Source organism: Tigriopus californicus, chromosome 7 (genome assembly GCF_007210705.1).
Source record: "Tigriopus californicus strain San Diego chromosome 7, Tcal_SD_v2.1, whole genome shotgun sequence".
Taxonomy (NCBI): Eukaryota; Metazoa; Arthropoda; class Copepoda; order Harpacticoida; family Harpacticidae; genus Tigriopus; species Tigriopus californicus.
The window spans coordinates 12318209-12335225 of record NC_081446.1 but is presented as its reverse complement, the minus strand read 5'-3'; the positions used below and the strand labels follow the sequence as shown (position 1 = coordinate 12335225).

Here is a 17017-nt window from a genome sequence, read left to right as displayed (position 1 = left end):
CGCCGGCCGGGGGCCCAAGATGGATCGGAAGCGGGCCGATCAATGATAGTTAGATCATTTCTAGTTTACTTTCAAAATAAAATGGGTTAGGCCGTTTCTTTTCCGGGTCTTGAATGGGTCTTGACCGTCTTGACATTTTTCGGACACAAGCCTGTGTGAACTTTCAATCTATTTTCTGGTGTAACTCATGGCGTAACTTTTTCCTTAAATCCTGTACCCGGCTGAAATGGTTATGGAGGGCCATTTGAAAATGATGCCGTCTGTCACATTCTCCTGAATGGCTCTTAAGAAATCTTGAAAAATCTTCCTAAATTTCCCATAACCAAGCGCAAAACTGATATTAAACCACAAAATTTGGAGGCACTGCCCAATGGTGCGTTCACTCGGAGCCAAGCAGGCTGAAGGGCTGCATGGCTAGTTCGGCTACCCAGGGCGACTGATAACAGCTAACTTAAAAGATAAGTAGTTTTGGACATTGAAATTTTTCGGCGTGAACAATGAACAAGGCATTGATTTACTCTTTTTGACAATTTATTGGCCACCCATGGTGTATCCAAAATGGAATAGGCGGGTTTTAGGTTAGCCTGAGGGTTAAGCCTGATCCAATAGTTTATCCCGAGTGTCACCCTAAATCGTGCCGGTCCCTTCCAAAATGGCGTTTAAGGCTAGCTGGGTGCTGCAGTTCTAGGTACAGAAATGTCACTCCAAACTAGAGACCCTGAATGAATCTAGGTTCTATACTCCAAACCTGCAAATTATATGTAGGTATGCTTTGTATGTCTTGTAGCCAGAGTTGGCCTCTCACCACCAAAGTGGGAAATGTACAGTATTTAGAACCATGTAAAGATATCTTATGCTTACACAAGAGAATTTGAAACACAAACTGGTGGTTGAGCAGCACAGTATGGGTTAATGAACCTTTGTTTCACTGCCCAGATTCAACCTAATCAGTAGACCAGAAATCTAGCGATTGATTCATGAATTTAGAAATGAATTTCAATAATCACGTACTTGAATATGCCAAAATTCAAAAGCATTCATGAGTTGTGTCCCCCAACCTGAATTTATAGTCAATATTAGTGACTGTGGAGGTTTAATATGAATTTTGAGTGCACTCTCAAGTCCTTGATATTTCCGGTTAATTAAAATATAAAATATAAATTTGCCCCTCCCCCTCTCTTGCTTCTTGGGCTCCTTCAGTGTTTGATTTAATCCCCTATAATATTAATAGGGAGTACGTAGATGTTGTTGATCCGGTAGCATCTTTCAAATCAAACTGGGATATGTTTTTGATCCAAGTTATTGACCAACCTGATAATTAGCCATAGAGGAAGCAATTCCTAGAGAGTGCAATCAGAGCAGGCCAGCCGGACTAATTTTCAGAGCAAAGGAATGTCAGCTGACCGGCTGCTAGGATATAGTTTCTGATTGTAGAGGCGCTGCTTTCCGTCAGCTAGAGTTGCACCGATTCAGCTGCATAAAATATTACCACAACAAACTCAATTTTTTCTCTTCTATGTTACTTCTTCTATGATCTAGCTAGTCCAGACTTGTCAACCATATTTCGTGAGTTTATCATTGTTACGTGAATATAAAGCTGAATATAACATACATTTTTCATCGTTACCTGCTGAGTATTCCATGTTTAATAGTGCTTTTAAAAAGTCCGCAAAACAGGAAACAAAAATCCCCCATGCAAATAGGTAACTCCTTGCTTGAACTTAAACTCTAGAAGTGACAGTTCTATACCCAGAACAGTGATCCACATCTTTCAGCTCTCCATGGTTGGGTTTAAAGGGCCAGCCAGGGCTCATTTAGGGCCTCGGCCTGCTCGACGACTACTGGAGCACCATGACTGGAGACACACCTGTTTGGCCGGTCAGTCCGCTGTCTGATTGGTAGACTGACTGACGCTCTCCGGCCACGACTTTCGCGTCTTTCAAAGAAGACAGGCGTGAGAAAGTTCGAGTTCTCTTAAACCAGGGTTCACCCCATTGGCCCCAAAATAGTTATAAGCTGAGAAGGATCGACTTTCTGAACCAATTGAATCTGATTCTGAGTCGGGGAACAATGCATTAGCCATATCGAGAATGTTGAAGTAAGGTGAAAAATAATACCCAAACCAACGCATCCTCGAATGAATCCCATCCAAGTAGGCACTTCTGTCTTCGCACAGAAATTAAGAGCTTTACCGGATTTACCGTATCTATTGGAGTACGAGTTGCTACAGATGTTTGTGATTGGTATTTGATCTCTGCTTATCCGCAACTTTGTTTTGCATAAATCCCTGGATTTGGGTACATTTGCATCGAATGAAGGAACCTCATACATAAGAGTATTGAACGATCTGAAGATAACGAAAGTTCATTGGAGGCTAAATTGAATGTACGGTACATATCTAATCATCGACTTCTTGTTCATCATGATGATCTTACCCATTTATCTATGAAGTAAGGTAATCCACGGACTTCTAGAAATATGTACTGCGAACGAGCTTCCCGGCAAATCGGCCTGCTCTTGGTCATAGCCACTCTGAGCCAGTTTTCGAATTAAAGTAATAAAATAAGAAACGTAGATCTCTTCAATTAACGGTAGGTCAATTTTATATCATTTACATGCAAAGTCGATCGCTTCAAAGTTATGTTGTCAAAGGCTCATGTAGCTGACCAAGAGCAGGCCGACAATTCAAATTTTATGTAGTGTTTACTACATAACTTTGAACATGTCTCCTGAGTTCCCTAAACTTGGCTGAGTTCACCCATTGAACAAGATCTTGTGGTCGTATGAAGTGTTTATTTGGAATAAGATGAGCGGTTTAGGAGATAGGATATTTTTGCTTCCGTTTGCAGTCCATATCTCTAGAAGTCCGTGGGTAGTCCCTTCCCAAGGCCATGTTCTCCGTTACTGAACAGGCTTGATAAAAAATATATTAATTGAAATGATAACTTCCAGATTCTTGATTTGCGTAACGGTAACTTTCCATCAATGAGAGTGCATGCCGAGGTTGCGAAGGCAGACCATGATTATCTGAAAAGTCGTGCTATAACTAATCATCTGGGGACTTGGAAGTTAAAACTTCATCTTTGCTAGTCCTTCAAACACCTTAAAGAGCCATTCATATACGGCCTATCAAATATATTTTGTGCTTTGCAACCTCTCTCTTATTTCAACAGATGGGTTTGTTTGATCAATACTTTTACCGTAGATGATGGTTTTCTGGTGATTGTGATGGAAGGGATTGAATCTGTTGGCAAAGACAAACCAGGTGACCATTTTACCCCTCAAACTATTTCTTAACATAGCATGTTGTTCCATGTTCCAACTATTTCTTTTTGTAGAGATTGCGAGCGCCGAATTGAAACAACGTGTCGTTCAGGCGTTTCAAATATTTGATCACGATCAAACCAATTCTGTGGATGTGCGCGAAATTGGAACCATTATTCGATCATTGGGTGAGCCTTCCTTTTTGTTGGGTGCCAAGATGCTTATGCTTCAATGGCCTAGCACTCTTCTGATGGACAAGGTTAGGTCCGATTGTTTTTCCGTTTGACTAAAGGTTACCTGAAAACGTTTGGGGAGGCATATCGGACCACAATCGCTTGCTTGCCAACACGTCACATGTCCTTGAGGCGTTCAATTATGAAGTTGAATCGTACTTTTACTATTTTATCAAAAACATTATTTTTTGTATTATTATTATTATTATTATATTTTTTTTGCGGACTTCCTTACCGCTGCCAGCAGTTCTAACGGCTGCTTAGGCTGCCCTCGAAACGTGGTATCTGGGGTCCCTCAAAGAACTATTCTGGGTCCGACCTTGTTCGTTTTATTCATAGCACTACGATTGCCCCTCTTCAATATCTTCTTATGCTGACGATACTAAGTTAGTATAGTGTTCGGAAGAAATTCACAGAACCAGACAGACCTGCAAAATGACTTGGACGTTGAACACAAATGGGTCCTCTCTCAAAACATGGAATTAAATGTTTCGAATCATGACGTACAACCAAAATGGAGTAGACAAGCCAATTTACCCCTGAAACCCATTTTATAAGTAAACTCCATTAAAGACCCTGGAATAATAGTTGAAAAGAACGGTAAATTTGAAGAACACATCCAATCGAAAGTGACCAAAGCATATCAAACTTGCGGGTGGATCTATCGAACTTTCAAATCCAGAGATGCCTATACTATGAAAACTCTATACAAGTCTATTGTCCAACCGCATTTAGAATATCCTTCCCCAATCTGGGCGCCAATGAACTTAGGGGGGCTGAATAAAATTGAAAAAGTATAGAGAAGTTTTATAAAACTGAGCCACTTAAGCTATCGGGAAAGACTTCAATCCCTTGAATTATATAGTATTCAGCGTAGGTACGAACGCTAGTTAATCCCTCATGTTTTTAAATGGCTCCATGTACTTTGTCCAAACCCGGGAATAAAGTATAACGTCAGTGACAGAAGAGGCATCACGCGTGGAATAAAATTTAATTTCAAACCATCAGATAAAAAGTTGGCGAAGGCCTTAAAATCCTCTTTTGTACTTAACCGAGCACCAACCCTCTATAATCTGCTACCATGCTCACTTCGACGATTCTATTGACTAGATGATCCATTGTTAAGTTTTAAGCGACATTTAGATCGTTTTTATCAACCATCCCACACCAGCCTTTCGTTCAAGGGTGCCTTGGAGCGGCAAATTCGAACGCATTGTGTGACCAAATCTTTTAGCAATTATGACTTACGGGGAACTCATTCCTTGTGTCGGTATATAAAACCCCCCCAAAAATGTTGGAAAAAATGCATTTCATTTATCCGTCAGTTTTACCCATTGATATGGTTAGAAAATACTTTTTCGCCGAAAAAGTAGTTTTTGGACTTTTGAACCTCAGTGTACGAGTAACGAGCAATTTTAGTTTTTGTGGATTGTTGAAAATACTACATTATAGGGTAAGTAGTTAAACAGATCTATTCCATTTTACTTTTCTCTTTCGTTAATTGTAATTTCGCTACTATTGCCCTGATAATGGTATAAAGCTGGCATGTTCCAAGGCAATAAGGCCATTTAGATTGAATAGACACAGAGATGACTGATAGATAGCTTGCTTTAAGATTAAGAGGGGTGCCTCATGAAATGCGAAGAGCACCATCTATCTCGCTGAGCGTTTGATGTGCTTTAACATTCAAAATGAAAAGTTTAAGCATTGAAGCTAACTCTTTTTAGGTTTATGCCCAGATGAAACTGAATTGCAAAGTGTGGTCCAAGAAATGGAAGATACCACACAGGAGGGTGTGGTCAGCCTGGATCGATTCACACCGGTGGTACTCAAAATCATTGCCGATCAACGGTAAATGTTTCATCAAATGTTTGAAGAGGGGTGATTTAAACCCTGCATGAATAAATGCTTTCCTTTAGATATCGATCTGCTCCGATTGACGATTTGTTAACGGCCTTTCAAGTGCTGGACGTGGACGGCAAAGGTCATTTAAGTGAGGATGAGCTGAGGAGGTACTTCCAATACAAGGGCGAGGTTTTCCAACCCGATGAAATGGAGGAACTTTTCAACGCCGCCTTCGACAACCAATCCAAGGTCGTAAACTACGAAAGTTTTGTTCATCTATTAGCCATTGAGGACGACAATCTGTCCTAAAAACTGAAAATACACGCAGAGCTGCAAGGGCATCTTTGTAGGACAACCATTTGTTGATTTTATACTCCTGTTCAGTTGAACTGAGATAACGATCCTTCAAACTGACAATGACGATTCCTGATAGTGATTTGTCATGCTTTGTTTCTAGAACAGCGAAAGTCGAGTTTTATTTTTGAGAGAAAGATAATTGGGATGATTGCATGTTTGTTCACTTCAGTTAATCATGTACAGTTCTGAGCTTGCCGGTCAGCTGGTACAGCTTTTGTTCAGGCAGCCCGGCACTTCTGTCTAGAGCTTCAATAAAGAACCATCTCCTCCAACACTTAACTCTTTACCACTCTTCACGATCATGCGAATAATGATGATTAAAAATTATGATTCACTCAAGATAAGCATTTACGCAAAAGAACGTTGGTGTCCTTGAGGACCAAGAGAAAAAGAATGGAGCTCAAAAAAATTACTCAAAAATCGTACCGATGCTAACCAAAACAGGTTGAATAGGTTCGAGAGAACTCAAAGTTGCAGCATTAACAATACTTGCTCGTCCTTCGATAGCAACTTAAAGTCAGTTTCTCGATACTTTCGAGAAACAATGAAGAAGATTGCCATTAAGCCTTTACTTTTTAATTTGAGCCAAAAACTATGTCAAAAATTCGAACAAAACAAATGACTCGACTACGTTAGGTAAGCAAATCAGAAAACAGGGACTACTCATTCTTCAGTAGAGGCCGGATCTAATAAACAATAAAAAGTGAAAAATGTTACAAACATATTAGGGATTTTCCTTTTTCAGCATGCAACCATTAACCCCTGACAATTTCAAAAAGTAACGCATCATAATTGTTTTAGTAATCTTGTTGCTGCTTATGAAAATATTGATGTTTTTCATTGATTCGTGCCCAACAAGTTTGAGTTTAACTGGGCATAACTTTATTTCATTTTCCAAAGAAAATTAAAGACTATTGGAAAATTATAGTTTTAGCTCTTTTATAGCATAAGCAAGTGCAACACTTGTTTTTGTACATTAGACATGACATTTACCTCGCATTAATCTATGTTCATGATATTTCACTCGTAACTTAAATCATTGCCTTTTCATATTTTCCTTTCTGACACACAACCTAAATTATAGAACGCGAAAAACATTTTCATGGTAGCGATATTCAATTCTGCTATAATGGGAGCTCAATTTGAAACTTGAGAATCGCCAAAATCAACCGAATATAGAATTATCTTGCATTCAGTCTTGCAACTTTTTATTGAATTCAATTGATACTTCATTTGATGTTATATTACTTATCATATTCTAGCACTTCTAATTCAATTTCTTGACCTTGATTTTTGAAGTTTTGGCGCTAAGAAAACATGCAAATTTGTTAAGAAATTTGAAGCTTCTATCCTCATTTAAAAAGAAGGTTATTCAATATTTAGATTTCACAAACAAATCATACCCATGGCAATCACACAACAACGATTTTTTAACCGCGGACTTCTAGGGATGTGAACTGCAAACGGAAGCCAAAATTTCGTATATCCTAAACCGTTCTTCTTATTCCAAATAAGCACTTCATGCGACCACAAGACCTTGATGATAAGATGAACTTGGCCAAATTTCAGCTCAAACTTATGCTTAAGAAATTCAGGAGACAGGATCAAAGTTATGTAGCAAACAATACATGAAATTCGATTTTTCGGCCTGCTCTTGGTCAGCTACATAAGCTTTTGACAACATAACTTTGAAACGATCCACTTTTCAAGTAAATGATATAAAAATGACCTACTTGTGATTGAGGAGATCTACATTCCTTTTTTCATGACTTTAATTCGAGAAGGGGCTCAGAGTTGCTATGAAAAGAGTCCATATTTCTAGAAGTTCGTGGATTAACATGAATTGCCATTGAATGAACGGCAGTGCAAATTATCATTCGTGAGAAGGGAAATTCCTTCTTTGATTCCGTTCCCGTTTTTTTCAAGTACTGTGTCTAAAGTTAACAACCTTGGAAATACAACTATCCCATTTGTTGCGTATTTCAACTCATTATGTGCTTCCTTCGATTCCCAGTTTAGTTGAACGTCCTAAGGTATTTTTGAAAAAGTAAAGTATCAGCAACTGAAAAACGTTTTGATGCATCGCATAATCGACTTTTTTTTTGACCAATTGGCGACCATGTAAATGCAATGTTTATGGTGAATAGTTTTTGTAATGTTATTTCTATATAAATTCAGCAACCAAAATAATGTTTGACTCATCGCAAACTGAACACTACGAATGCCAGCTCTATCGTGGTTTTATTTTGTCATTGTCCCTCTAGCTGTCAAAATGCACAAACTTCAGTCATAAAGAACAAATCACAAAAGTTCTGATGAAGGCTGACGAAACATCAACAAAAAATCCCATCATGTGAAAATCAATTTTAAGCACTTTGGAATAATTGGCTCATATAAATTCAACAACCCCATATTTCGGCAAATCCTCATCGTGCGTTTTGCTTGAAATTATGGGATCAGAACACCAATCTACGTCAAAAGTACTTGTAGGACGAGCCAAGCTTAAGAAGTCTGAATACACAGATGTAGCCACACTGGATTATAAAGTAGCGTTTTGTTATGTCAGCGATACCTAAAATACCTTACTTAAGCGAAAAGATTTCTAGCAACAACACAAAAGCCAGATGAATATCAATATGATTTTTATCATAATTCAAAGCAATTCCATTTATCGCAATTTCAAGATATCAATGAATTACCTTATGTCCAAAAATCACATCAGTTGTGTTTTCCAGCTTTTGCATAAAATGCAACATATAACTATGGACTAGAAATAGCAGCATACTATTTCATTTGTATGTTTTCCTGCATATTACGTAAAATCTTTATTGCGAGATTGTTTCTCATGAATTGGGTTGTTTAAATACGAATTATAGCCTTTCATTTTAATAGTACTGGAGATTACATTCCCTGGAGCGGTTAGAAAAGCCCGTGATAAAACAAACCAAAAAATAAATAAATAAGTATTTACATTTACAGGCCAATTCAAAATGGCCTCACTTGATATTTATTTTTGAAATTCCGAACAATCATGTCATTTACAAATGATCATTTTACAAGAGATTGTATCCTGTATGATTGATAACGCACCAACGCTTCGGCCATCATCATTTTCAATAAAATAATAATATGAAAGGCACTCTCTCGCAAGTTTATGATGTCAACTTTAAAAAGCGTCATCTTTTCTGAACCTACCAATAGCTTTTTTTGCACAATTTGATCAGCCATAAATAGTTCAGAGAAAATTACCTGGCTGAAGTCAGCCATCTTAGCGCGTATTCTTGTAATTCTCCGTTGGTTTGTCCGCAATGAAATGAGGGCGAAGATTTAAGCTTAGTACTTTAGTATCGATTTAAGCTGTGCTGGTCCCATCAGTTGACCAGCGTCACTCTTTTCTTCTGTCCATTTTATCATCTATACCCGGCTAAGGTGGCCTTATCTTCCGGGCCAAGTCCGCCCTCCGCCCGGGCAGCTGTGCTGGGGCCTGGCTGGTGAGCATGAGGCTAGACAGGCTAGATAGAGGCTGGTGATTTGGCCAGTGCGTGACTCGTTCAAAGAGAATCGACAAAGGACCCTGAAGTCATCTTGAGCCTCTCAAAACCCGGATCCCGAGTGGACCAGTCCAAACCAAAACCATTGAGGTCAAGGCAAGTTCTGCCTTCCCATCTGCATTCATTCCCAGTCCGACCATCGGGGTGGAACCATGCCTTTGTTTGGAGGGGCCAGCCCTTTTGAGGCGGATATTGGTAAGGATCCATGGATGGACTAACTTGCTAGGGCTTCTCGAGTGAATGACGATTTCATCTCTCATTCATTGGTCTGGGTTGCAGAAAAAATCACCAATGAAAAGAATACGAGTGAGGATTGGGGCCTCATTATGGATCTGTGTGATCGGATCTCGGCCGCGCCCAATGGCGCCAAAGAGGGTCTCAAGGTCATCGTCAAAAGGTTGAATCACCAGGATCCGCATGTCGTCTTACAAGCCATTACGGTAAGCATCCATCCATCCATCCATGTATCTTTGTCCGAAACTCAGCGCCCAAATGAATCATCTGGATTGGATCTTTCCAGTTGCTAGATGCGTGTGTGAACAATTGTGGGCGTAACTTTTGCTTGGAAGTGGCCTCCCGAGAGTTTGAAAAGAGTTTTGTGGCCTTGTTGCGCAAGAGCCAACGGAGTGTGCAAGAGAAGCTCAAGGCTCTACTCAAGAAATGGGCACATGGCGAGTTCAAAGGCGATCCGGCCTTCAGCCTTATTCCCGCCCTTTATCATCAACTCAAACATGAGGGTATTGACTTCCACTCGGATCAGGTAGGATGGCTGGCCCAAGGCCAAACCAGGGGTAGTTTTGTAACAACAATTTTTATCGTTCAACTCGTCGCTTAAAACAATACCACAATACCAAACATTAATCATTCGGATTTTGCCTCCACATAGATACTTATAGTTTCACTCAGGTCTAGCTATGATTTCATGGAGTTTTGAAACCATTTACCTTGGTCTGGTTAGTCATAGAACGAAGTCAAACTTAGGTCCAAACATAACCTGTGACCTTTGATCAAATGACACCGTACTTGTAGTACTCATAGCCTCGGTAATATTGACATGGAGCGTCATCTTACCTTTGAAAAGTATGGTGTGCTTGAACGCTCCCATTTGTGGTTTTTAGCCCAAAAAGGCCCCCGTCAGCAAGGATCCGAATGTAGTCAACACTCAGCAAGAGCAAGATGATATCGCAGCGGCCATTGAACTGTCGCTCAAGGAGACCAAGTCCAATCCATCCGAAAAGCGAAATTTCGACCAAACTAACAACGGATCCGGACTCTATCCCGCGACTAATTTGGCGGCCGTGGAACCGGCCAAAGACCTTTCTTTTAATGAGCCCCAAAAAGCTCGAGCCTTGTACGACTTTGAAGCGGCTGAAGACAATGAGTTAACCTTCAAGACTGGAGAAATAGGTAAGCCGAAGGAAGGCCTCTGAATCACATGGGGCAAAGTCACGGTGTTATTGTCGTTGGTTCTTGTATTTTTAGTGATAATTTTGGATGATAGCGATGTCAATTGGTGGAAGGGTTCCAATCATCGGGGTGAGGGGTTATTTCCGGCCAATTTTGTCTCCAAGGATCTCGAGCCGAAAGAGGATTCGACCAAAGCTCGTCGTCGATCCGTCCAATTCAACGATGAGGTCGAGGTCAAGACGGTGGAAACGCCCCCCGTGCCCCTGGTCACGGAGATCGATGAATCAAAACTGCAACGAGTCCTGGACATGTTGCACAGTGCGGATCCCACCAGTGATGCGAATGACCCCCTGGAATTGGCCGCCCAGGAGGAACAAGCCAATATGATGGGACCTCTCGTGGACAACGAGCTGGAAGTGGTGGATCGCCGATACGCCCAACTCACTCAATTGAGCACGCAATTAGTGGAGGCCATGAATTTGTACCATCAACTCATGCGAGACATTCCAGCCTCAAGTCATCCGAGCATGCATGCCATGCCCAACATGAACGGCACCCCGCAATACTATCCCGCCTACAGTAGTGCACCCACCACTTCCATGTATGGTATGCCACCACCCAGTGGAGGCTTTCGGTCCATTGCCCCCCCTCCGCCAGGCGTGATGGGTCATCCACCAGGTGCCCCTGGGGCTTCCGGCCCAAGCGACTACAATCCTGTGATCTATGGCAATCCCATGAGCCACACCCTTCCCCACCCGACCTCTATGGCCTCGCATCCAAGCAACCCGATGCATCAGGTAAAAAGCCTTGTCTTAGAACATAACTGGGTATACTTTTTTTTTATCCAACTTGTTTGTTGACGCACCCGAAAAATTGGGCTTAAGAGCTATTGATACACGAAAAGTATACGCGCAAAAAGAGATCATAAATCGGTGTATTGACTGATAAAGCATTACACGGATTGGTGAAGCCGGACGATGAACGGATGGAAGTCCTTGAAAGCAGCATCCTGCTTTTTATATTGGCGAAATTTTGTGGAACACTTGATTTTTTGGCCACTGAACTGAGAAGAGAGAGAACAAGCACAAGCCGTATGATTTGCAGGGGCTCTGAAGATCCCCTCCTAAAGAAGGGGTTTTTATTAATTACCATTGTATCTGTTTAGAAGGATATTTTCTACCCCATTTTGCCTTGAAAATTAAGAACTTGGTAGACCGTCTTTGATACTCGGTGATGCAAAGCAGGCTGTAACCCCTTTGTCAAATTGACACATTCTCACGAAGAATGTACTAGGCCATAGGCACAGGTAAGTTCATCAAATCGGTAGAATGATGTTTAAAGTTACTTTGGGAAATTGGCTAGGCACTTGCCATTGAAATAGACCGTACTTTGAATGAGCTTCTATTGCTTTTGTAGTGGTTTTCGGGTCATTCTCAAAAGTCGTCATACATAATGCATATGTGAGAAATGTCACGGCTAAATACTTAATGATATAGCCAAGATTAGCGGCACTTTCCTCAGAATGTGCCGAAGCTCGACATGCCATCGTCACTTGTCATGAGTATATTTATGACTTGTCACTCATGTAATGAGCCAATAAGAGTGGTTAGTAGGTTAGTTCGCTACCTCAAAATGAAGAAATGCGCTCTTTTCGAGCTTCTAATCATCTAATCATCTTTAGAGAGTCTTCAATCTCCTTGTCTACACGTGGTTCTTCTATATTCGAATGTTTATTAGCTCTTTACTTCAGTGTGACCATTGCCCTTAGGGTGGCGCACTACACTATCCCCCCAGGACCGACCAGGTACAATACATAAAATATTGTCATGAGAATCATACTAGGGTTCGTTGGTTAAGTTGTAGGACCCAGGATGGCTAAGGGACCAAACGCAGGCTTAAGGCGCTCTATGGAAACATTATCAGGCATGCCATTTTTTCCAAAGTGAAGTACTTGGGGGTCCGAGCGAGGCCCTTGTAGGGGCTCCGGTAGGGTCGGTCAAGTGGGCGTTTGGTGGAGTCCACTCGCTCTCACACATGCGAAACTGTTTTCATGTCTTTGAGGATGAAAGCACGGTCATCGGAATTATAGCAGGGTGAAAGGTGTGAGCTTTCACGCATTTGCGTAGCTGTCGCACATATTCGTCAGTGTCAGCAAAGGAAGATGTTGATGGGCGGGTGAAGTAAGTACCTGGCGGAGTCAGGGGGGACCCGTAAACCATTTCTAATTTCCTTTTGGAGTTTGCTGTAAACCGTGGAGTTGGCAAGGCTGGCAAGGAGGTCTTCAAGGCGCGGCAAGGGATAGGTGTCTTTGACTGTGTAGAAATTTAGCTGCCTGTAGTCCCCACAGGGTCTGTAGAAGCCGTCAGACTTTACTACAACATGAAGTGCAGAAGAGATAGGACTATCTGAAGGCCTGGCAGCCCCAAAATCCAATAACTCATCAATGACCAATCGAACAGCATCTTCCTAGGGGCCAATTAATCGACGTGGCTTTGAATGTATTTTGACATGGGCAGCCTCTTCCTTCAGACGAGATTTCTTATATTCGGTACTGCTTTTTAATTTCAGGTTGCTAAAATTGAAAACGAAATTACAGTAAAAATTACGAACTATCATTTGAGATTGACAAACTCCTTGTTAAGGATGTCCATTTTAGTTTACCGTTGTCTTACCGTTAACTTGAATTTTGGCTTACTGCTTGTCCCAGGTACTTCAGCTAAACTATGATATTGCAATTGGGTATTGTTTGGACTTTATTCAATTGGAATGTTGATTAAAATCGATCATATTACCTTGACCTTTTAGTGATTAAACCACACCACAATCAATCACTTTCAATAACTGTCATAATCATGAAGCTACGATAATTTTAACTTCACTATATGTTTCAGTACTTGGACCAAATTTTGACCAAATCTTCGCCAAAAGTGCACAGTTTAACGATGCACCTTAATCTTCACATATTTATTGTCAGTTCAAATTTGTGTTGTGTTTAGGGATTATAGGGGGGGGGGGCATGGCCGCTTGCATGGCCACGGCGAGATCCGCCATTGTGAAAGTCGGCTCCGTCATGATTATAAAAAAAACCAATGAAAAGTCGAAGTAAAAAGGAAGATACGTAGGCGTGGCAAATACGTGTGGGCGTTGCCGACGGTTGACGCGTAGGCGTGGCGGTTGTAGGCTGCAGTTTTAGTGTTCTCGGGGTCACCACTTTAGAGAGTCTTCAATCACTTTGTCTACACGTGGTTCTTCTGGTTCCTCTACATTCGAATGTTTATTAGCTCTTTACTTCAGTATGACTATTGCTCTTAGGGTGGCGCACTACACATCCAATGGTAAACAAAACATAAACCTCGTAAGAGACAAGAACTCTCGTTATCAATTATAATTGATTAAGGAATTCTTTTCCATTTTTAGAACGGTTATGGTTACAATCCTGGCGAACCACATCATCAACAGCAACAACAACAACAACAACAGCCACATCAATCGCAACAACAAGCGGTTTACTCAGCAGAATCCTAACACTCACCCCTGTCATCATCATCTTGATCAATTGCAATTTCCGTCATAAATGAAAACGGACTTGAATAGAGCATAGAGCAGAACAACGTTTACACAGAGAAAAAACTATTGAATCTATCCAATTGCAGACCATTTTCAGTTTCATCACATCTTGATAACTGGATGTTTTTTCCTTATTTTGTCATGATATAAATTATCTAAGAATTCATGGGCGGTATTAACATTTCGTCAGTTTCATTTAATAGAGGAGGAGCCCACATGCTCGACTCACACTCAGCCTAATGGATAATCAAAGTATTTAATTAAACGGAAAGGAAAGCCCACTAGTGAAGTCTTCCCACCCCTCCTCCGGGAAACGAATAGGATACGATCGCAGCCTCAGTTTGTTTGGGGTTTTGGATCCCTTTGCGCCCAACGCCATCTTTCGGATACGTAGTGATGTATCAAACGTGAAAATGACACCACTTTTTTCGGCCAATTTTAGCACATCAGTAATTTCTAGATCCTGGATGTCAGACGACCAACCACTCAGTTGGTAGAACAGGACGATAAACCGGTGTGCGATCAATTCCCAGTTGACCATCCATTGTACTCGTACTAGAGGGCTAGTCAGAAAAGTGACACTCAAGAGATTTCTGAGATTTTTTTGGCTCCCTCGTGGCTACCTGGTGTGTGCAATGGGGATCGGCTTTGAACACATTTAGTTACGTGATTCTCAAAATCAAGTTCCGATTTCAGGGAGCCAGTGAGTTCATGGCTCGGTTGTCTCCTTTGGTTGAAACTGCGTAACTGAAGAGAAGTCGATTAGCCCGACACCCTGCTGCCCAACTACCAAAATGTGTTCAAAGCAGTCTCAAGTGGCTTGGTTGGAGTGACTTTTCTCTGAAAGTTTGACTGCCTGTAGAGAAGGTTAGCAATGTCGGAACACACCACATGGTCGATAAAAAGGAAGTCCTCATGAGGCATTTGAGAACAGAAAAGGATTTTTTTTTTCCAATCGCTCAACATATCATGGGAAAATAATACACCCAATAAAAAGACATTTTCATGAACTCCTCTCTCAACACAGCCTGCTTCCAAGAAGCAAAAAGAACGATTGACTACATCTACCTTGACCAGCATGTAAATGGCAAATGATGAAGCTAACCATTGATACTGGTGATGAAGGCACAACACTTCCTTAGTGTGGTTCCTTTACCGTTAAGGTAAATAAACCCCGCGATACGTTAGCGTTTCCCCAACTTGACTTTGGTCACTCGGATCAGTGAAGATTGAGGTGGAGACTCAGCCTTTCTCACCCTTTGGAGGCAACCTGGATTTGGACTCTGGCTTCTGATGATTCGGGGAAAGCCTCCTCCTCCTCAGTTGTCTTGTTCAAATCCATGAATGGCAGCCCAGGGTAGCAGTATTAGTCCCTTAACATTTTTCAACACTGTAGATTTTACCGTTTTGGGAAAGCAAAAACATATTTTTTGACAAAGACCCGTTTCCGTCAAGAATAATCGTTGCTTCCCTTCCATTAGCATAGCTACGTGCGCAATACCAGTGGCTACCACTGCACCCCAAAAGAAAATAAGCGCAAGAGCATGATGAATGAGTTTATTAAGTGCCTGGTAGGAAACATATTGAGCACAATGGTAACATTTGTGATCATGCCAGTTCTTTCAAAGCCAATATTAACACAAAAGATGTGGCATTACTGATAGATAGCTGGCAAACAATTGGTTTTGGAACGGTAGGTGCATGGTTTTCAGCCCATTGAGCTTCGCCCACAAAGAGTTCACGATAATAACAATAATCTAATAGATCACCACGCCGCTATTCAGGTTCAATACAATGAAATTTGAGAATTGACTTAAAGCCCGTATTTGTAGTCACCATGGCATTGGTGAAAGCGATCAGCAGCACATTGTATTTCAGAACAGAGAAGTTTGCACACTTGGCCAGCTAGTTTTGATCAAGAGCGGCTACCTCATAATGATACCGGATTATAATCCTCGATGATCTTCAATGTTTTTTGTTATCACCACCCCAACACACTCCTCGGTGTATTAGTAGGTGTTTCAGCAATAGGGCTTCTCCCACCTGGCGAATCGGCGTTACTTGACATTGTCTCCTTACATTCAGTCTCTGAGGTATTATGGCCGGTAAGGGGGTCTACGACGTCATTCTTTGATTAGACATCCAATAAATCACGTTGATTAAACGGGGATATTCAATAGAATGCCTTACACGTGAGATTCGATCTCACTATTGAGAACGTCTATTTAAAAAATTCATAACTCAATGCATGAGAAGCTTACAGCGCTAAAATGGAGTGGAGGATAATGGTGAAGAAAAGTAAACATCTATTCCTTTACACTTTTTGTCATGACTCATGAGTGTCTATGGATTGCAAACAAAGAGTATTGTTGTTATTATTATTACAAATGAGTTGAGGCAAGTGAACTGAACAATTCGGAGATCCTTTGGGTGTTTATAACTGGTAGCAAGGGTTCGTGTCCACTTTCCTTAGAAATTCCGAGGAGTTATGCCGGTTTTTAAGCCTTTGAAAGGCATGAAACGTTGGAAAGGGTCTGTTTGTCCAATTGCAAATATCAAAAAAGGAACGCAACAAAACTTTCTTTTATACAAGATCTGACAAGTGCAAAAATTACAAAATGCTAAGTGTTTCTTTAGATCAATAACGTTGTTAAACTGTAGATAATCCCTTATTAACCCTTTTTGAATACGAGTGTCAAAGAAATGAAGACCTGTTTAGCAATTGTTTAGTTTAAAGTGCCTTTAATCCTTTTTATTGGAAAATTCCAATCAGTAAGTCATGAAGTTTAAAGC

General features: G+C 41.0%; 2 protein-coding genes across 7 annotated transcripts; both read left to right on the top strand.

The window, feature by feature from the left end:
- The first annotated feature begins 1861 nt into the window (after nucleotides 1-1861).
- LOC131884235 (dynein regulatory complex protein 8-like) lies at nucleotides 1862-9445 on the top strand. 6 transcript variants are annotated; one of them, XM_059231943.1, is made up of 5 exons: nucleotides 1862-2098; nucleotides 3174-3265; nucleotides 3339-3452; nucleotides 5237-5348; nucleotides 5417-9445. In XM_059231943.1, the coding sequence occupies exons 1-5, from the start codon at nucleotides 2091-2093 to the stop codon at nucleotides 5649-5651; spliced, it is 561 nt and encodes a 186-aa protein (XP_059087926.1). In that variant the 5' UTR covers nucleotides 1862-2090; the 3' UTR covers nucleotides 5652-9445. The 6 variants fall into 6 exon arrangements, with proteins under 6 accessions (XP_059087926.1, XP_059087930.1, XP_059087925.1 ...); XM_059231947.1 differs by having other exon boundaries at nucleotides 1864-2098; nucleotides 3206-3265; nucleotides 5225-5348; XM_059231942.1 differs by having other exon boundaries at nucleotides 1864-2098; nucleotides 5225-5348.
- LOC131884231 (signal transducing adapter molecule 2-like) lies at nucleotides 9248-14390 on the top strand. Its single transcript, XM_059231937.1, has 6 exons — nucleotides 9248-9445; nucleotides 9530-9690; nucleotides 9771-10010; nucleotides 10369-10657; nucleotides 10733-11454; nucleotides 14075-14390. The coding sequence occupies exons 1-6, from the start codon at nucleotides 9403-9405 to the stop codon at nucleotides 14180-14182; spliced, it is 1563 nt and encodes a 520-aa protein (XP_059087920.1). The 5' UTR covers nucleotides 9248-9402; the 3' UTR covers nucleotides 14183-14390.
- The last annotated feature ends 2627 nt before the right edge of the window (nucleotides 14391-17017 follow it).